This window comes from Anabas testudineus, chromosome 6 (assembly GCF_900324465.2).
Source record: "Anabas testudineus chromosome 6, fAnaTes1.2, whole genome shotgun sequence".
Lineage (NCBI taxonomy): Eukaryota > Metazoa > Chordata > Actinopteri > Anabantiformes > Anabantidae > Anabas > Anabas testudineus.
This window is the reverse complement of record NC_046615.1, coordinates 22,809,912-22,829,997: the sequence shown is the minus strand read 5'-3', so window position 1 is coordinate 22,829,997 and position 20,086 is coordinate 22,809,912. Positions and strand designations below refer to the sequence as shown.

The 20,086-nt window shown below is 43.5% G+C and overlaps 3 protein-coding genes across 3 annotated transcripts; all 3 read left to right on the top strand.

The window, feature by feature from the left end:
• Positions 1-1,308: 1,308 nt before the first annotated feature.
• Positions 1,309-6,541, top strand: LOC117152862 (ankyrin repeat and SOCS box protein 15-like). The gene is made up of 8 exons (XM_033326011.1): positions 1,309-1,353; positions 1,701-1,832; positions 3,081-3,245; positions 3,476-3,721; positions 3,846-4,017; positions 4,443-4,968; positions 5,222-5,375; positions 6,325-6,541. Exons 2-8 carry the CDS (start codon positions 1,724-1,726, stop codon positions 6,498-6,500), a joined length of 1,548 nt encoding a protein of 515 aa, XP_033181902.1. The 5' UTR covers positions 1,309-1,353; positions 1,701-1,723; the 3' UTR covers positions 6,501-6,541.
• Positions 6,542-7,528: 987 nt separating this feature from the next.
• On the top strand, positions 7,529-13,611 carry LOC113165751 (ankyrin repeat and SOCS box protein 15-like). Its single transcript, XM_033326010.1, has 10 exons — positions 7,529-7,662; positions 8,621-8,725; positions 8,804-8,841; positions 9,114-9,245; positions 9,714-9,872; positions 9,972-10,217; positions 10,424-10,595; positions 11,138-11,678; positions 12,737-12,890; positions 12,963-13,611. Exons 2-10 carry the CDS (start codon positions 8,622-8,624, stop codon positions 13,118-13,120), a joined length of 1,704 nt encoding a protein of 567 aa, XP_033181901.1. The 5' UTR covers positions 7,529-7,662; position 8,621; the 3' UTR covers positions 13,121-13,611.
• Positions 13,612-15,342: 1,731 nt separating this feature from the next.
• On the top strand, positions 15,343-18,428 carry lmod2a (leiomodin 2 (cardiac) a). Its single transcript, XM_026365458.1, has 3 exons — positions 15,343-15,990; positions 16,422-17,618; positions 18,294-18,428. Exons 1-3 carry the CDS (start codon positions 15,715-15,717, stop codon positions 18,312-18,314), a joined length of 1,494 nt encoding a protein of 497 aa, XP_026221243.1. The 5' UTR covers positions 15,343-15,714; the 3' UTR covers positions 18,315-18,428.
• Positions 18,429-20,086: the final 1,658 nt, after the last annotated feature.

Sequence of the window (20,086 nt, the reverse complement as noted above, 5' to 3'; positions counted from 1 at the left end):
CAGCTTGTGGTTTAACTCAACAATTCAGAAGACCTCCATCATATCACATTTCCTAGACAAAGCAGCAGAGGGAGAAAAATAGACCTGATTGATTTTTCTTTCCATGAAACAATAAATGGTAAACCTGCAATCTGCACGCGTCCGTGGCCTAAGCCCCCCAGGCTTGTGGGATCTTGAATGTGGGGTTCTTGCCAAATGTGGCAAAGACCTGGCTTAACTCACACAATAGCACACGTAACCCGGCTATATTTAAGACCAGCGGGGCCAGGTGTTCAGCACACTGTGTTATCACAGGCAGGGCTGTGAAGCAGCAGAAAGCAGGTCACAACAAAATATACAATACTCGGACTGTGCATTTAGCGGAGGTTCAGCATCAGTCTGAGCCGCCAACGTACCGCACAGGTGAGGAGTTTCAGGTGCGTCTGCACAGGTTTGTTTGGCTGCGAGTTCAGGAGTCAGTGCTGTGTGTTGTGTGTTTGGCGTCATTGCTGTTCTCTTGTAGTGTTGTAGTGTTTTTAGTAACTGTGGGTTGGAGAAAAGTTGATACTGTTCTATAGTTAGTGAGTTTATAGTCACACATGTTCTACTTTAAATGCTCAGTTTACCTGCTGTGTCTCAGGAACACTGGTAATTAATGAAATAAAACACTGTCTGCATTTTTCTGTTTTAGCATCAAATGACCAGGAAACTGATTTAACAAATTACAAATCAATAAAATGAAGCTGCACTTGTTTTTATTGACACTGGGCTGAAAGATGTTTTGTGCTCTGTGGTCATTTTTATGGCAATAATCAAGGTTGGAGCTGTTTCTGCTGCTGGATCGTTGTTTTCTAATCTATAAGAAATGACAAGACATAATTTTTTATTACAATTGAGAAATAAAAATCTGTCATTAAGTGTACAGTAACACCTCTGCTTGTTTGAAACTTGAGATATTTGGAGAGTAAAGGAATTATTGGTCTTACATTACACGTTCGACATTATTATATAATTAGTGGGCTTAGTGGTCAACAACTTAACACAAAAGTGCCTGAATCTCCAATGTGGTGATATAAGTTCATTGATTGAAGTCCTGGATTTGTGATGTTTGCAGAGTGATGAACACTTATGATGATGAATACAGTGAAGAGGAGCTCAGCGACTACATCATCCAGCTCAGTATTCAAGACTCTTGTCAGGATGCTTTTCTGAAATCTGCAGCCAGGTATGGAAGCCACAGCTAAACCTCACCTCCTCTTCCAAAAAACACATAATCAAAGTCAGCTGATTGTTCTGTGCTCCCTCTGCTCCTGACTGTTAGTTTAGCAGCGGCGACGGATGAAAATCTGAGAGTCTTGGCTGCCATTGAGCAAGGTAGGCCAGACGCCACACTGGAAAAACCTTCATCATCACTACAGAGTGTTGTCTTCGTGTTTGGTTCTGTTGCCTCTCCTCTGAGGCCCGCAGCCAAAAATCACATGCTCAGCAGCTGTAAGTGAGGACTGCCAAGCATCAGGAGGCTGGCAGACCAACAGAGACATGGAGATAAGCAGAGAGACGAGAGGGACAGTTAATAGCATGAAAGAAGCACCAGGTGGAAAGGGTTTCCAGAAAAGAGCAAAAGTCCAGAATACCATCCAACACAGCAGCTCCAGTGAGTCTTGAATGTTTCTGTTTCTTCTTCTCTTTAATAAAATGCTGGGCTCTGGTCTCGTTGCCAGGTGAGGTGTGTGTGCTCAGGGAGATGCTTACACACACCTTCGCCTTCAGAGAGATGGACAGTTGCGGCTGGCTTCCCCTCCACCGAGCCGCGTCTCAGCCGGTCCTGGAGGTTCTGGAGACTGTCCTGAGACGTGAGTTCATGTGCAGATTCTCAGATCATCTAAAAGTTACATGTAGGATCTTATGAAGGTGTGAAAGGCAAACAGTTCAATATTGTATAGATACATAAAGATGTGTTACCTCATCTACAATAGCGCTGTTGATCCTAGAACAACGTTTTAATTAATGCAGCATCACAGGTCCAGTGCCTGCAGGAGGTCAGTTTGGTAATATAGGATGAGCCACACCTGGAAACGTCTCTCACCTGTGTCTAGAACTCACAACAAAAAGAAAAACAATATTTTTGACCAGTTGAGGGCAGCAAAGAAGTTTTTTGCTTCACTGCTTCAGCTGAAGGCGGCAAATCCGGTCCAGCTGAGAGGGTTCTTTGTTCTATACTACGACATCATCCCTTCCCACTTTTCAGACTATGGAGGGCTGTGTAGTGTCTGTGAGATAATCTGACATTCACACACACACACACACACACACACATACTTCACATTGCTATGGTCAGTTGGGCCGGCAGGAGTGCTGATATGTACTGTCTGACAGCTGTCCACACTTTGCCCATGAGTTTTATTAATGGTCATGTGCAGTCGCCTCTCTTTCGGTTCTTTTTTCATTCTTAGCAGAAACACTTCCGTCTACTTTTTTGTGAGCAACCAAGTGCAACATAGCACATTCCAGGAGAGACTGTGCAGAGTGACCACAACAATAGAAACCTTTGATGATAACAGCACTGTTCTTATATTGAGCTTTTCTATCTCAATGAAGAACTAACAATCACACACTGATGGTGGAGGAGCTGCAGATCACGGGGAACTTGGTGTTCAGTGTTTAGCTCACAAACATTTGTTGACATGTAGACAAAAAGGAGACAACTGCTAACTATGTGATGAGAGATCATCCATGTCCTGAGCCCATGACTGACATAGATGGATAATGTGTTTCATGAAGTAGGTCTGATCGACTGCATCCTGGCACAAAACCACCAGTTAGAAACCAAGACAATGATGAAAATAGAGCCTCCTCCGACCTGTAAGGTGACACCAATAAATTCCAATTCACTGAAACCAGTGCTGCCTTCCAGCTGATGACAGCCATTGTCTACAGTCCTATTGCTCTAAAATAACCTGTGATGTTGCTCTTCACGCATTCAGTCCGGAGGTCAACCAACAGGATGTCCACAGCTTACTGGGTCACCTGCCTGCTTGTACGATATGAACTCCAGGAATGTACAAGTTGACCTCCTCTGTGTGTTGTTGTGTTTGTGTTAGTGGCAGCTCAGGGACTCAGCCTGGAGGAAAGGACGGCTGTGGGAGGAGAGACTGCGCTCACTCTGGCTGTTAAAGCCGGGCGGGTGCAAAATGTGAAGAGCCTGCTGGTGCACGGAGCCTCACCCCACAACACCAACAGCAAGAACGAGTCACCGCTGCTGCTGGGTAATACGCTGGAGCAGGGAGATAGTGATGAACAAGACATGTGGACGCAGTGATGGTCATTATACAGAAAATGTAGAGACTTCTTTGTTGTTCATCTTTACGACCAGAGGGGTAAACATGTTAGATAAGTGGTTCCTGGTTGGAAAAAATACATTAGATATCCCCGTCATGCTCCTCATACACTGCACAGAATAGCTAACATTACTCTTGGTGGTTTTCCACACCTCTAGCGGTGAGAGGTGGCTCTTATGAGATGACACACACACTGGTGGCTCATGGTGCCTGGGTGGAGCAGGTGTGCAGGAAGAAGTGGACGGCGATGCATGAGGCCGCTAAAGTTGGCAACGCAGACATCCTGATGCTGCTGCTCAGGAACGGTGGGCGTGTAAATCAGAAGGACGTGACGGGAGTGACGCCGCTCGCTGTGGCTGCTGAGCACGGACACTTCCACATCACTGAGATCCTACTGAACTGTGGTCAGTCTGAAGTCAGCTGGGCTGAACAATGGCAATAAGGAAAACACACAGTCTGCTTATGTCTGATTCCTGTACGAAAACATTTCTGACAATCCTTTTTCGTTTTTCTCTTGTCCCTACTCAGGTAGCAAAGTCAACTCTCAGGCCTGTAATGGAGAAAGTGTCCTACTGGACGCAGCAGGATCAGGAAACACTGCCTGCATTCAGCTGCTGCTGGACAACGGAGCCAACCCAAACCTGCCCAGCATCACTGGACACCTGCCCATCCACAAGGCAGCATACGCCGGACACTATGAGTGAGTTCACACAGTCAAGCAGTCTGAGCTTGAACGGGTCAAACAGAAAGTCGGACTCTGAAATTCATCCACATCTTCATGTTAGAGGCAGCGGGAGCTGTTTTTCAGTATAGTAACAGGGTTGGTTGATAAACCGGTGTAGCTGGTAACAGCTAACAGAGTAGCTACTGTAGGAAACTCAATATCAATAGCACTAGGCAGGTACCTTTCAGGAATGAGCATCATTTCAATAGGTAACTCGATTGGCTACATCAACAGTTGCAAATCATGATATATGATAGAAAAATAAACTGAATATATCAACTTAGGCTCTGAGAGGTTGTAGCACCAAACAACAGTAGCTGTCTTAAGAAATACCACAGTGACAGAGACAGGTGTGACAGGATCTTTAGTCATGATTGGTTGTTTGTTTTATTTTCCTGCAGCGCTCTGAAGATGCTGATACCTCTGACCTCTAAGAAGGCCATTAAAGAAGCAGGTCAGAGCCCGGTCCACTCTGCTGCAGAGGGAGGTCACACACTCTGCCTGCAGCTCCTGCTGGCCTGTGGCTTCGACGTCAACTACCGCATGAACACCAGAAACTCGGAAAACTACCGGGACATGAGGCGGAGTGCCTTGTACTTCGCTGTTTCCAATGGGGACGTGGAATGTACCAGACTCCTGCTAAAAGCAGGGGCGAAGACAGACCTGGACCCACTGTGCTGTCTCCTGGTGGCCGTCAGGTCCGGGCGCTATGAGATTGTGAAGCTGCTGCTGGCGGCCAGAGCTGATGTGAACTGTTTCTTCACGGTGGTGAGCGACACTGTGTTTCCCACAGCGCTGCAGTACTGTCTGAAGGACGAGGTGATGATGAGGCTGCTGCTCAACAACGGCTACAAGGTGGACCGGTGTTTTCTCTGTAACCATGACGACACTTTTGATGCTAAGGATGAAGTGGAGGGAAAAATCCCAGTAAGTTATGGCTGATATTTATTACCATTAGCTTGGCTTAGCAAAAAGACAGGAAGCAGGGGAAACAGTTAGCGCAGGTCTGTCCAAAGGCAAACTGAACCATTGACTGAGAGATGGTGAGGATGATCTGGATGATTCTAGGAAGAAACATTTTAAAATCAGAATTGAACATTTGAATTGAATGTTTCACAGTGAGTTTGTTTATTTGTGCTTAAAACATCACTAACCTCCTGAATATCCATCTTCCCTTCAGTTCTGTGAGTTCATGAGTCTCTGCTGCCTCATGCATCTGTCTGGGAGTGTGGTCCGGATTCTGCTGGACTACGTCAGCCATGTCCGCATCTGCTCTAAACTCAGACTCATCCTTGAGAAACAGAAAGAGTGGCCTGAAATATGTGAAGTCCTCAGTGAGTGCATTCATGATATTTCCATAGTTATTCACTGAAGAGTTAATATATTCACAGAGGAGCCAACTGTATGGAGAGTGAGTTCATTAAAAGGGCTGTGAGTGGGCTCAGACCATGGCTTTAGGAAATAACTGTCAATACCAGCAGGTGGCAGTAGTTTGTATTCATCATGTAAAAAGTAGAAGAAGACGATGTAGGAAAAGCAGCATGTTTTTCTTATTGTCACTTGATTCATGCTCACCACAGATGGTTTATAACTACTTCTGTCTGATAAGAAGCTGTAAAAGGAACTAGAGTTGATTTCTGTTGTTGTGTAGTGATTGGCTGAACTGAACAGCCAATCGGAGTGGGATCTCTTACCAACTGGTCCAACGTGCTGAATCAGCTGAAAATGAGATTTGCATCTGACGAGCACCTCACTAAAGAATGAGCTACACAGAGTTACAGCAGTTACAGAGGACCTTGATCATTCAGTGGAGTGGTGTTTGTGCCACCTGATGAATCTAGATCTATTATTCACTGTGTTTACTGCTGAAGAAAATATCTGGCTCCTGACCTGCACAATGTTCCACCACGTTTTTCTCTGACTGCTGAACTACGAGCTGAAATTAATGGTGAAGCTCTGTAAAGCAGAGCTGCAGATTTAGAGGGCAATTCACAATAGAGTGACCTTTGCCCTTTGTCCAGTACACAAATCAGAATCCAGTCAGATTTCAATTAAATATCCAGATTCTTTTCCGTTCCTCAATCACAACAAAGTGAATGGAAAAGTTCTGCTGGTGCCCCCTACAGGCTCCAGTGTTCATTACAGCCTTAATAGTACTGACTGGTCGTAGAGCAAATAGAGCGGCTGGAGGAAATTGTATGTGATTAATCTTCTTAATCTTCTCACTTGTCTTATTAATCGCTGTAAGAAAAAGTAAAAATGATTCTGAACCTTGCTCTCCAGGCAGTCCTCGCTCCCTCAGACACCTGTGCAGACTGGAGGTCAGGAGGTGTTTGACCCTGAAGAGGCTGAAAAACTCTGAAGTTATGAACTCACACGTCTTCCCTCCCAGACTGAGGAGCTTCATTCTGTACCAGGAGCTCGACCTTTACAGCCAAGACCCTGAACGCATCATGTGAAAATCTGTCGACTCCCTGCAGAAGTCCTGTTGTTAAGGAAGGATGTAAATATTATTATTTAAGATCTTTGTAATATTTTAAGAGTTTTCTGACGGAATCTTGGTTTTTACTGATTATTTTAAATATAAATAAAGTAAATACAAACCTTTTTGGTGTATTTACAACAAGTCAAATGTACTTTATACTTTTTATAATCACTGTATCAGTTCAAATCTTTTACTTTGCCATTTCTGCCTGTTACAAGTCTCTAGATTTAGTCTATAGGTGTTTTTTTACTTTATCTGTTTCACATAAACCCTTGTGCTTCCACAAATTCTCCCTGAAGCACAAAATGTGGATAAATTGTCCCCAACAGATGCACAATTCCCTCATGTCTAAGAACTATTGCTGAAAACTACTCATCTGTTTTGAGATATAACTGAGACGGAGAATTGAAACTATATTTCAGAGGTTCCAACCAGTGCTGAGAACTAGAACCACTGTTGAGACGTCACGAAGAGACAAACTTGGTTGTTGGTTTTGGTGTAGTTAAAATATGCATTATGTTTGATGCCTCTACAGTGTGAAATTAAAAGCTCATATGCATGTTTGTCCAGACTCATTCTAATAAGTTTATACATGAGTCTGAGCAGGACAGGTCACAGTGACCTTCACCTTTGACCTTTGAACATCAAAATCTAACCAGTTCATTCTTGCGTTCAAGTGGATAGTGGAGGCAGATTTGGAGAAACTCCCTAAAGACGTTCTTGAGATGTTGCTGTTGCTGAGGCACAAAAACTTTAAACTTTTAACAACTTAATTTTAACTTAAAGATATAATTTGACTGTTACAGCAAAACAGAGAGGTCAAAGGTCAGAACATGAGTCATTTCACTCCTGAAACCTCTTCATTTTTGCATGTGGATTGATCTCGCCATGAAAAGATCATCACTTCCTGACAACACAACAAATATTCACACAACCTTCGGCCTCATTGTTGTTTGTTATTTGCTGAGGAAGATGTGCACGTGGTGACATTTCACTCCTCGACTGGCTTCGTGTCAAATCCACTGGAACAGGTGACGCCTATAAATAACTCGTGCAGTGTGTGTTTGTGTGAGTGAGGCTCGGCCCGTTCACTGTGCTGCCTTCGCTTCGTGTTGTGACTTCTCAACATTTATCAGGTGAGAATAATCAAATACAGCTTTATTTCTGTTCCACGTGGATTTTACAGAGTCTCTCACGGAGGATAAAACACTGTAAGTGTTCCGTGAGGTGCCAGCTAGATGTGATCCATGGTGAAGAGGTCAGTGTCAAAGTGACCTGAAAACAGAGCTCATAACAAAAACCTCAGGACAGAGCAGCAGTTCATCTGAGTGTGGACCCGGCAGTTTCCTCTGAACATTTAGAAAACGTGTCTCTGAGTAGTCGGTGAGATCCGAGAGCTGTGACCCAGTTTATTACTGACACTGACGCTCAGACGCTGGTGGAAGGTAAATAAGTAAAACCAAGGGAAGGATTTCCTCATATGTTCTCATTAATTCTACTATGAGAAGGAAACGTTACTTTGACTCCACAACAACTGAAGTTAGGAGGATTTTAAATGAATATTTAAAGAGTTTTTACTCATAAAAATCAAACATTTCATGGTTCCAACATCTTAAAAGCTGCTTATCTTTTTACTTTTTATAGAGTTTTTAGGGACTTTGACTGTTTTACTCATATTACACCTTTCATGGGATATAAGTGCAAGATTTTTTATAAGTGGTTTTAAATTTTTACTCAACTTGTTGCTGTGTCTTTAACTCACATAATAGATCACAGCTGTTTATTTTCACACCAGTATAAACTACTAACTAAAATGATTTCTTAGTCTTGTGCTCATGTTGGTTCAGACGTCAGTTTATAATGTTACGGTGCTGTGGCTGATTTGTCCAGTGATATTTAGTTCGTACTCTCACATACAAGTGAAAGATTCCAGTAACTATAACAATGAATGAAGATCTGCTGACTCGCCACTGTTTGCAGAGTCAAAGTCAATGTTTTATCAACTCACAACAACGTCAACAGTTCATGTTAAGACTTTTGCTTGTGGAGGAACTGAAGTGACGTGAAGGTGTTACTGTACCTGTGTGACGTCAGGATGGACACACCTGACGACCTGGACGAAGACGAACTTCTGGACCACAGTGTTCAGATGATCATTCAGGAGTCGTGTCAGAGGGAACAGCTGACAGCATCAGGGAGGTACAACACACACCGGCTTCACCATCAGTTTCAGAAAACACCTTCCTCTTTTTAACAAGTCCCCATTTCTACGTTTAGGAGTGAAGCTCTAAATCTCCTGGACGCCATCAAACATGGTAACATCATTATCATCATTATCACTATAACATTATCAACACTACAAAGCTCTGGCAGAAACTGCACATGTAGCCATCTGCTCATGTACTGAAGTATTGAAGTACTGATGTGCAGTAAAACTAAAGTAAATGTAGTTGATCTTCAAACTGTTCAACATGAGTCTGTGTTTCTAGATGAAGTTAGACAGAGATCAAATGAAATTGCTGATTCATCTCCCACAGTTTCTATGTTCACAGATATGAAAGACTTCTCACTGAAACTGTCTCTGCAGGTGACGTGTTGATGCTGCAGGAGCTCTGCGGTTTCCCAGCAGCCTTCAGTCAGCTGGACGAGCTCGGCTGGTATCCTCTGCACAGGGCGGCGGTCCAGCCTCTGCCCGCGGTCCTGGAGATGGTGCTGTACGGTGAGAGATGGGTCCAGACGAGCCCGATGCTGGTTGTTTCTCTCCATGAAACACTAGATGGCAGCACAAACGACTGTTTATTCGTTTACTTTCTGCTGAATGTTGTAATGTATAAAAAACATATTCACACTAAGAGTTATTACAGATTAGAACAGTTGGTTTACATTAAATCCTAAATGTAAAACACATTTCACAGAGCTGAACAAGAGCAGAACAGCGCATGGAAAACTATTAACTCCACACAGCAGTGGTCTATTTATATAACTGAATGATTCTTTAATGAGTTTTATTTTTTGTATTTATTTATTTTTCCTCTCTAATCAGGAAGTAGGGTTCCCTCCAAATGAGAGGATCGTATTCTTTAAGATTACTCCTCAACACGTGACCCAGTCTGTGATGGTCTGAAGTGTCAGTACGTGCTGGTGCAGAAGCTACATCATGGTCATCAACTGTCTTTGTGTGTTCCAGCGTCTTTCAATCTGACTCTGGAGGAAAAGACGCCAGAAGGTGAAACCTTCCTGACTTCAGCAGTCAAAGTTGGTTTGGTGGAAAATGTGAAGATGCTGCTGGAACATGGAGCTTCTCCTCACACGACCAACAGCAAGAACGAGTCCCCTCTGCTTTTAGGTCAGATGTGTAGCATCTACTGAGAAGAAGCGATTTGAGTTGTTTTCTCCATCCTCACTATCGTTCCCCCCCCCCCCCCCCCCCCCGTCCTACCAGCAGCAGTCAGAGCCAGGTCCCAGCAGATGGTTTCCTGTTTGATAGCTGGAGGAGCTCGAGTGGAGCAGGTGTGTCTGAAGAAGTGGACGGCCGTGCACGAGGCGTCTCGAGCCGGCTGCATCCATGTGATGGAGCTCCTGCTGCAGAATGGAGGTCAGGTTTCTGAGACAGACCAGCATGGAGTGACTCCTCTGGGAATCGCTGCAGAGTACAGCCACGCTGAAGTCCTGGAGCTCCTCATTAAAAACGGTGAATCATCAGTATCACACAATTCATTCAAATACATAAAATGTGGCCACTATTTTAAGTTGTCAGTGCAACTTAATATAATAATGGATAAAAGGTTCAATTTATGGTTTTAAAACTGAAGCAGTTCTTATATCAAACGAATGGATTAAATCATCTCGACTTCTTCCATCTGTGCTGAAGTAAATATTGGTGCTTTTCCCTTCAAGGTGCTGATGTGAACGCTCAGGCGCCTAATGGCGACAGCGTTCTGTACGATGCTGCAGGTTCAGGGAATCCAGACTGTATCGACGTCCTGCTGCAGCATGGAGCAAATCCCAACATTCACAACCTGAGCTCTCAGCTTCCCATCCACCGAGCGGCATACGAAGGACACTACCTGTGAGTGGGTCGATGTCACAGAGTTATTAGAGTTATACATTAACTATGACACCTGAGCATGAAGCGCATCGACTGGCAGTAATTCTGGACCAAAGGGGGGTTGTTGTTGTTTTATTCATGTTGAAAACAACTTGTTGTTGTCAGCTTTATGACTAGATGATGACAGAGAGAGAGAAATGAGTTTCAGTTTTCAGAAATTACCACAGGATTAGTTTTACCACAGTCCATCGGACTCAGACACTATTATCACCCACATACTGTATAATACAGTCTTGGGATCCGTTCCCAGGCAGCCCTCACACTATGATTCATGTGACCCTAATAACACACGAGACGTAACTCAAGTAAAAAACAGAAAAACAGGGATGAACCAGTAATCAATGATTCCCCTGCACAGGATCACTGACATGTGGAGACATGAGGAGAACGCAGCACTAGGACTGTTAGTGAGCCCTGAATGTATCTCACATCTGTTTAATCCATGTTTGTGGTCTTGATCCTACTGATTCATTTAGTAATCATTTGCAGTTCTTTTCCATCAGAATTTTGAGGATCTTGATTCCAGTCACCACTCGCCGGGCCCTGCGCCTCTCTGGTCAAAGCCCCGTCCACTCTGCTGCTGATGGGGGCCACGTTCACTGCTTGGAGCTCCTGCTGCAGAAAGGTTTCAACGTCAACGCCCTGCTGGCTCCTCACATATGTGAAAACTACGGAGACATGAGGAGAAGCCCGTTGTACTTTGCTGTCTCTAACGGGGACGCAACATGTACGGAGATGCTCCTGAGGTTTGGAGCCAAACCCGACCTGGACCCACTGTGCTGCCTCCTGGTGGCCGTCAGGTCCGGGCGCTATGAGATTGTGAAGCTGCTGCTGGCGTCCGGAGCTGATGTGAACTGTTTCTTCACGGTGGTGAACAACACGGTGTTTCCCACGGCGCTGCAGTACTGTCTGAAGGACGAGGTGATGATGAGGCTGCTGCTCAACAACGGCTATGACGCCGAGAAGTGTTTCTGTTGTAACCATGGTGACGACTGGGACGACCTGAGTGAGTCTTACTCCCAACATCCACAGGAAAGAGTTGCTGTGAGTTTGTTAGAAGTTAGTAAAAAAGCACGAAACTCTGAACAAACATCTAAACTTGTCAGTCTCTGTTAAGTGGGTCACTTCTGTCCAGGCCCTGCTTCTCCTACTTCCCTGCAGTGACACCTGAACGCCCCGCCCACCTGCTTCACCTGCTGTTCTCTAGTTATTTATCAGAATTACTTTGTTTATCTATTGTTCTATCTATCTATTATATCTATGTACATTGTACCTGCCCGTTACTAACCCTGCTTCACCTACAGTGAGTAAAGCACCTTTTGATTTTTACCGGCCTGTTCCACGAGCCCGTGTTTAAGTTTGGGAAATCACTGACATTTTATAGGTGAAACAATCAGTTCATGGAGAAATGAATGAACTAACTGGTGATGAAACTTAAGCTCTGCTGCTGATTTCTACCATCTGTTCATTACAGCTGTTTGATGATATTTTGGACCTTATCAAGAGTGAATGCAAAGTAAAATGTTAAATAAGCTTTAAAAGTCATGAGATAGAAAATCATCATAGAAGAAGAATTTATAAAAATTGATGTTGATAAATGAACCTCCTCTCCTGAAATTGACACACACATACATTAACATAATGTTGATTAACGTAAATGCAGTTTGCATGTGACTCATACTGAATTAAATGTTCCCGGTCTGTTTTATTCTCACCAAATCATCCAGTTCATCTGATGTTATTGAGCATTTTTAAACTGTGTTGAGGCGCTCCCTGCTCTTGTTTAAGGTTAAAATTTAACAGTTACTTGCCTAAAGTTCACCACAGGCCAGACTCTGGAGCCCATCACCCATCCCCGCCTCATCCTCTATTTATGTTAAACAAATGTTAATAATGTGTTTGCAGAGGAACATAAACCATCCAGTTCAGTAGATTACTTTAAAAACTCATTTGCAGTTGCATATGAGTAAGACGGTCCTGTGAAATGTTGTAGCTGGTTTGTAACAGCAGCAAATGCACAGATTGCTCTAATGTAAGAGAGTAATTGCTGGCTTTTCACTACCTGTATGTGTTTTGTCAAATAAATGTCTTCCTTTGTCCAGTTTTGTGATTTTGTCAGCGTCTCCTGGCTGGTGAACCTGGTGGGCCGAGTCGTGTCGATCCTCCTCGAATACGTCGGTCAGGTTTCTCTGTGTGGTAAACTGACAAAGGTCCTGGAGAAACACAGAGAGTGGCCTCACATCCACACGACCACACGTGAGTTCAGTGTGCAGGTACAAAGTGAAAGTTTCCTGTCGCTTTGGTACAAACTAGTTTTCTGTGATGCAGGTAACCCTCGCTCTCTGTCTCACCTGAGCAGAGTAGTGATCAGGAAACACCTGAACTGCAGCAACGTGCCGTCCGTCCATCTGCCCAACAGGCTGAAGAACTACCTGCTGTTCACAGACAACGACTTGTACACAAAGATCATCTGCAGGGAGGACTGAGGAGAAGAGGTTCTGTTCTGGTTCTGATCTACTGAGAAATGCCAGTACTGACTGTACATCGATGTAAAGGAATTTCTAACATTGAGGAAGTTCATACCGTTACGTAACCTGCAGCAGGACGTTTACATGATGAATAAAGTTTGCACTGAGTCTTAATTACTAGTCAGCACTGATTCATTCCATATTTACACCTTTACTCTGCTGTTATTTTAGCAGCAAGTATTTATAAGTAGGTGTCAGTAAAATGGAGTTTAGATATGATAGGTAACAATTAGTAAGTGAAGTCAGTATCATTGTTAAACAGAGAGCACAACTGTTGTTTTACTGATGGAATTAGTGCTGCAGAAATTTAATTTATGAAGACAGACTGTACGGAACAGGAGCAGAGGTCATGTTTTTAATATTAAGATCATTAAATGTATTGGCAGTAAACATGTAAAGGTCCTGGATATTATTTGAGAGGTATTAGTACTGAGAAATAAGTTGTAAATGTGCATGTACTGAAATGTATTAAACTTTTTATGTTATTACAACATATTGTCTGTAAAAAGTTATTGTCTGTACCAGATTTTGTGCCAACCCATCCATCAGTTATCTAAACTGTTTATCCCAACTAGTCAGTTCACTTGGCTTCAATTAGCAGCTTTTGGAGCCATGGTCTGAATTACTACTAATAATATAATATTAATATCCATCTAAAAACTGAACTGTTGACCTCAAGTCAACACACAGTGAACAGTCAGGATCTGTTTTGTCTGAAAGCTGACTGAGTCTAAATTTAACCCCCTGACCTGCAGAAACAACAACAGGGCTCCACATCCTGGAAGGTCACCAGAGAACCTGATAACAGAAAGAGGTCACGTTGTTTTGAATCACTGACTCCGGCTGGCGGGAGCTGTAACAGTCTGCTAATGCTAATAAAAGAAAGAGACAAAGAGACCATAAAACGAGGAGGACGAACACATCACAGGGTTTTCAGGTGTATTAACTCTTCATCCAGGAGCCAGTAGAGACTGACTGAGTTGTGTTACAGTAGTATTTACAACCCGTACATCAATATTAAATAGCAATTCTAGGGTGACTGAGTTTACATTACATGAAAGAATTAAGCCTAATGGAACAACACATACAAGGTGAAATTTCATCCTGCTGGCTTTGACTCTGACGTGGATTTCTTTCTCTTGTTTTCACCTGTAGCAAAACGAGCTCAGCCAATCAAACAGGCAACGCCAGACATGATGACAACTCACAAATTGAAGGGCTACTCTGCACTAATGCCTCCTGTTGTGTCCTGTGAAATGGTGGCTGACACCCAACATGAAACAGACCCGAGCAGCAACAGTCACAGAACAACTTAGATGTTTTTGCCTTGTACCTCACTTGTAAGTCGCTTTGGATAAAAACTTCACCAGGAACAAATACAAATGTCGGATACTGCGTCACATTCCTGTTGGTTTGTTATTAGACGGACAGTCACATCTTTGGTCTGGGAAAGATCTTTGAACCTCTCTCTCAGTTCAATGTACGACCTCCATTGTTGAGTCATGAGTAAAGATTTTAGCACATCTGCCTTCAGGGACATTTCTGCTAAAGACTGAGCTGCACAGATGGACGAGTAATGATCAATGGTGATGTTAAATGTCACATCAGAGTCTTCTTGTTTCAGACGTGTAACATAATGCAGCTTGTTGAACATGCACTGTAACAGATGCGTGTTGTTACAGAGCTGTGATGGTTGACTTGACAACAGCACAACAAACCACCTCCTGCTGATTAAGATGATGGTTAAAAGCTACTAAATGGACTTGGAGGTTAGACTGCTGTTTTTATGACATTTGCGCTAAGAGCACGTCTTTCATCGCTGTAGTTAACCCTTCACAGTTGCCTCGGCAGAAGATTTTAAACTGGATATGACAGACTGCAGATGGAATCGGTCGCTGCCTGGTTTTCTTCCACAGGAAAGTTGAGTATTATTAGTGTGTACTCATTTTAAAAATGCATCTGTCTTGGCTCAGTGTTGTTTCTTTGTGTAAACAGCTTCAGTGTCCACTCTCAGTTCTGAGTACTCAGTGCCAGCCAGAGCTGCACTGTACATAATCCCTCATCCTCGGGGAGAACAAGTGCGTTCTTGACAACACCACAACCACATCATGTTTCTGTGTCCTCACACGTTACATAATGCTGCAGAGCTTCGTTTCCAAACTCTCGACGGTGTTTTGTTCACTTGGTTTCTTCTGAGGCACGAGTCGCTGCTGAGCTCTCAGCACAGGCCACTCAGAGGGTTTGCATTCCTGCAGTAAGCCTATCTCATCGACACTCCACTCAACACCCTAAAAAAAGACAGGACCATCAGAGGCGTGGTAGCCCTCCCTTTCTCCCCACCAGAGTGCTCTGGCAGCTGGGACCAGCAGATGAACAAGGACTCGCAGTCATCGACAGCATCCCTGAGCTAAAGGAATCTGATGTAAAAGTCAATGAACAAAACCAGGAGAGAGAAAACAACTTAATCAAGATTTTATCAAATTTACAAAGAGGTAGAACAAGAGTTCGAGTCGGAGACTCGGGTATTTTCAGAGTTTTAAAATCACCAAACCATGAGTACCTTTGGGTACTGCAAGAAACTCAAGAAGTACGAGGAGCTGGATGAAGACGAGCTGCTGGCCACGCTGTCCCCCGAGGAGCTCCAGGAGCTGGAAAGAGAGCTGGATGATCTCGACCCAGATAATAAAGTTCCCATCGGCCTGAGGCAGAAAGACCAGACCAACAAAACCCCAACAGGGTTCTTTGACAGGGACGCTCTGCTGAAGTACTGGGAGGACGAGAACAAGAAGTCGTTGGAGGATGAGAAGGTGGAATCCAGTCCTGGACAGGTGAGGGGGGGATACGTCAAGACTCAGTCATAGATGTCACAGGGATGAAGATCCCTGCTTACACATGCACTATATGATGATGGATTAGCTCTGTAGTAAATTACTGTAAGATGATTTGCATAGAAGTGAAGTTAATTAAATGTTGTATATTCTGCAGAATCATCCTTAGATGTTTCTGTTGTGCTGTTTATGTCTCATTGTTCTCATATTCAAACCTAAACCCACGAGTATATTAAATTGAATTATGTCTATAGTGCGACTTGTGTCCAGTGTATGTAAATGTGTTGCTGGAAACAGTCTAAAAATATATGTCTGAGAAATACCAGCTTTAATGACTATGTGCCAGCTTTGGAGAGGGTTCTTAATTAAAACTTAGAGGCTGGAGAATGTCAGGGTTCAACCCAGTTTTCTGTCATGTCTATCATCTACAGGAGTGTCGAGACAACAGCAGGGGGGAGCAATTGTCAGCAGCCAGCAGCAACACCAGCAGGACTTTGAGCAATGACAAAAAGATTTCAAATAAGGGGAAGAAAGTGTTCTGCAAAACTGATGCAAAGTTGGTTGGGACAGAAAAGAAAGACGAGTGTAAAAAGGAAGTTTCAATCAGGAGTATATGTCCTCAAAAGAAGACTCCAAACAGCTCGAGGAGTGAACTGAGGAAGACTGAAACCACAGAGCAGAACACGAACACGACCCCCGACAGACTGAGCGGAAACCCAATCATCATCGACGAAGCTCTGGAGCAGGTTCTGGTTGACGATCCCACCATGAACGAAGTCAACCTCAATAACATTGAAGACATCTCTCAGGAGACCTTGCTTCGTTTTGCTGAAGCACTGTGCACAAACACTCATGTGCATGTTTTCAGTCTCTCCAACACTCATGCCGATGATCGGGTCGCCTTCGCCATCTCCAAAATGCTATGTGAGAACCGTTCTATCAGAAATCTGAACATTGAGTCCAACTATGTGTCCGGTCAAGGCATCCTGGCTCTGCTGGGGGCACTGCAGCACAACAGGACGCTGGTGGAGCTTCGGTTCCACAACCAGAGACACATTTGTGGGGGTAAGGTGGAGATGGAGATGGTCCAGTTGCTGAGGGAGAATACCACTCTGCTCAAGCTTGGATACCAGTTTGACCTTCCAGGCCCCAGGATGACAGCGACGAGCATCCTGACACGTAACCAGGACCAACAACGACAGAAGAGGCTTCAACAGAAGAAGGAACAGAGTACTCCCGAGGTATCGGGGCAGATTTCTGGTTCATCTGCAGAAAACAAACCACCAAAGAAGCCACAATGTTCTAAGACTGTCGAAAACCACAACAGAAATCCTCCTCCTCCATGTCCGGACCTGCCGTCAAGGAAGATCGCAGAAACAGTTAAACAGCACGAAGGTTTGAACAGCACGAAGAGTCAGTCGAACCAGAGAAAGCCCAAGTCAAAAAAGCTCAAGAACGGCGTCAATGAAAAGGAAAGTGCAGATATTCTCAAAGACCTGAAAAACGCCTTGAAGCCGTCGCTGCAGAAGAGACGAGATGAACCATCCCGCCTCCCCCCACTACCGAGGTCGAGCCGTGACGATCTGATGGCCGCAATTCGAGGGAGCAGTATCAGGTCCTTGAAAAGGGTAAGGCTTCCTGTGAGGGCATCATTAACTGATCTTTGTTAGGGTTTGAGGGAATTTGGCTTTGATTGAGTGAAAGCTTCACATCATTTAGATTTCAAAAGCCATTAGATGTCCTCAGTGTGACTGGCTGCTGTCATCAGATGACAGCCTCTGTCACTCAGTCATGAATTCCTCAACTCTATGTTAAGTTATAAATAGTCTGATCTTCTTGGCTGTTTGATAAGGCTGCTGGGAAGAGAAGACGAGCTGGAGAAAGTGTATTTCTAGCAGGAGTAGAAGTCCAGACAGTTTTTGTGGGTGGAGGTAGTCGACTTTATTCGTATAGAGTTTTTAAAAGATGATTTCAAAGCATCAGTCTTTGCAATGTGCAAAGGGGAAAGGGCAGAAGCATGTTGACTGTATTTGTGACCTTCATGCCCCCTGACAGAATTATATGAGAAAAACATCATGCTAGACCATACATCGACTCTGTGCAGAAACACAGCCGGGTGCTCTGTGTCAAAGACAAAAACAAGAAAAACAAAGTGCAAAAGCCGGCACCTGTGAGGGTATGGTGGTGCAGTCGGTGGCCACAGCATGGATGACTTGATCTGTGAAGGTCCGATCGACCTTTTGAGAGCAATCTGTGAAAATCTTTTGTCAACTGATTAACGTGTGTGACGTTTGTCGTTTCAGGTGGATCTGTCGCAGACCTGAACTCATCGACTGATCACACTTGAACTGTTCCCACGTTGCATTGAAATATTTGATGTTTATTTCACCAGGCCACCTTTTTAAAATCATCTTGTCTCACAGAGGAGAATAAGACTGCGTTTGTACGGTGACCTTGGCGGCTCACTGCTCCTTCATATGTTTTTTTGTATTTGTTTTCAGTTGCAGTGCGTTGAGCTCTCAGGGCCACCGTACATTTCCTCACGTTTCACTTATTGACGCTCTGTTTTGTTACAGTGTGAAACCTAACGTGAATACTAGTGTGTAGAGAAATAAAAATGTATGTTCTGCCTCAGTCTGTGTTCATCCAAGCTGAAGTCATGAGGTCATGAAATCCGAGCTCAACTCCCTTTTGACAGAGAAACAGATGCTTTTGATTTTAATGAGAAATAAATGTTCCCTCCTATTTGAATAGGTTCAGCTAAAAAGGCGTCAGCGTGGAGGGTTTGCTCTTTTGTTCACACTGGTACTGTGAGATGCTATTTGTTGGTTTTGTTAAGAGGTCACAGTTTGCTCTGTCCACAGATTCATCACATAAAGGTCCATTTCAAAGAAAAAGGTTTTTCTTTCAGGCAATTTGTGCACTGCTGAAGTTGTACCTATAGTGCATCCAGAACATTTTCACAGTGCTTAACTTTTTCCACGTTTAGCTGCGTTACAGCCTTATTCCACAGTGGATTCAATTTATTATTTTTATGTAATGTCAAAGTGAAGAGTGGAGAGATCTGAACACGCTCCCCATTCAACCTGATGAAGCCTGAGCGGTTCCTCAAAGAAGAATGGGAGAGACTGCCCCAAAAGAGGCCAAGCTTATAGCATCATACTGAGACCTGAGGCTGTAGCTGGTGCTAAAGGTGGTTTAACATTTTGAGCCAACGCTGTAAATACCTACGTACGTGTGAATCTTTGTTCTTTATTATTAATCAAATTGTAAAGATTTAAATTTTTTTATGTGGTCATGTTTTTTTTTTGTAACATTTACAAAATGTGGAAGGTTAAGCACTGTGAATACCTTCTGGACGCACTGTACTTGATAGCAGATGAAACTGATTTGACAAAAGCTAAAAGTAAAAGTAGAAAGTGTGTGGTTAAATTGCTTTTGGCTCAATTAGACAACTCAAAATGTTCTGTAATAAAGAAGCAGCTCATCCAGGAGTTAAACTCTGCTACAAACTCTCAGAGGGTTACGTGGCCAAACCATCAAATCACAGCAGCAGCTGTTTATTACCCATCACAGGTAGAGGGCAGAGATTTACACAAACTGTATTCGAGGATGATTTGTCCCACTACAGCTCAAACTGTAGGTTTCATGAAACACAAAGCTCTTAAACTGATGAGACATGAAACATTAGATCATTAACACAGAAAAAGAGGAGAAAAGGTATCTGTAGACCTCAGTTAAGCAAAGTGTCACTGTCTCCATCTTTGACTTTAAGAACAAAAGGACACAATCAATGTGTCAGCAAATCACTAGTAAGTGACTCCACTTCCTCACATGATCCAACTTCAGCTGACAGAGAAACATTCATCAGTCCGTTTCTAATCCCGTCTGCTTACACAGAGTTACCGACGTTCATTACACAGCTGCTCAAATAAATATGTCACTTTAATCCAAGTGATTCCTCATTACAACATTTCACGTGTTTAATTACAGGAGGAGACGAGTTCAACAAGTTCTTGGTGAAATGCGTCACGATATGTTTTCTGAACCACTGACAACTGATTAAGAAAACAGGTCTGAATCTTATTAAATGAAA

What these genes read in the sequence shown, in the direction of transcription:
- lmod2a (XM_026365458.1), top strand. Translation starts at nt 15,715, where the DNA reads ATGAGTACCTTTGGGTACTGCAAGAAACTCAAGAAGTACGAGGAGCTG. An exon ending in TGGAATCCAGTCCTGGACAG is followed by an intron (nt 15,991 to 16,421) that starts GTGAGGGGGGGA and finishes TATCATCTACAG; the next exon opens with GAGTGTCGAGACAACAGCAG. An exon ending in GTATCAGGTCCTTGAAAAGG is followed by an intron (nt 17,619 to 18,293) that starts GTAAGGCTTCCT and finishes TTGTCGTTTCAG; the next exon opens with GTGGATCTGTCGCAGACCTG.
- LOC113165751 (XM_033326010.1), top strand. Translation starts at nt 8,622, where the DNA reads ATGGACACACCTGACGACCTGGACGAAGACGAACTTCTGGACCACAGT. An exon ending in CGAGTCCCCTCTGCTTTTAG is followed by an intron (nt 9,873 to 9,971) that starts GTCAGATGTGTA and finishes TCCTACCAGCAG; the next exon opens with CAGTCAGAGCCAGGTCCCAG. An exon ending in GCATACGAAGGACACTACCT is followed by an intron (nt 10,596 to 11,137) that starts GTGAGTGGGTCG and finishes CTTTTCCATCAG; the next exon opens with AATTTTGAGGATCTTGATTC.
- LOC117152862 (XM_033326011.1), top strand. Translation starts at nt 1,724, where the DNA reads ATGCTTACACACACCTTCGCCTTCAGAGAGATGGACAGTTGCGGCTGG. An exon ending in TCTGGAGACTGTCCTGAGAC is followed by an intron (nt 1,833 to 3,080) that starts GTGAGTTCATGT and finishes TGTTTGTGTTAG; the next exon opens with TGGCAGCTCAGGGACTCAGC. An exon ending in GCATACGCCGGACACTATGA is followed by an intron (nt 4,018 to 4,442) that starts GTGAGTTCACAC and finishes ATTTTCCTGCAG; the next exon opens with CGCTCTGAAGATGCTGATAC.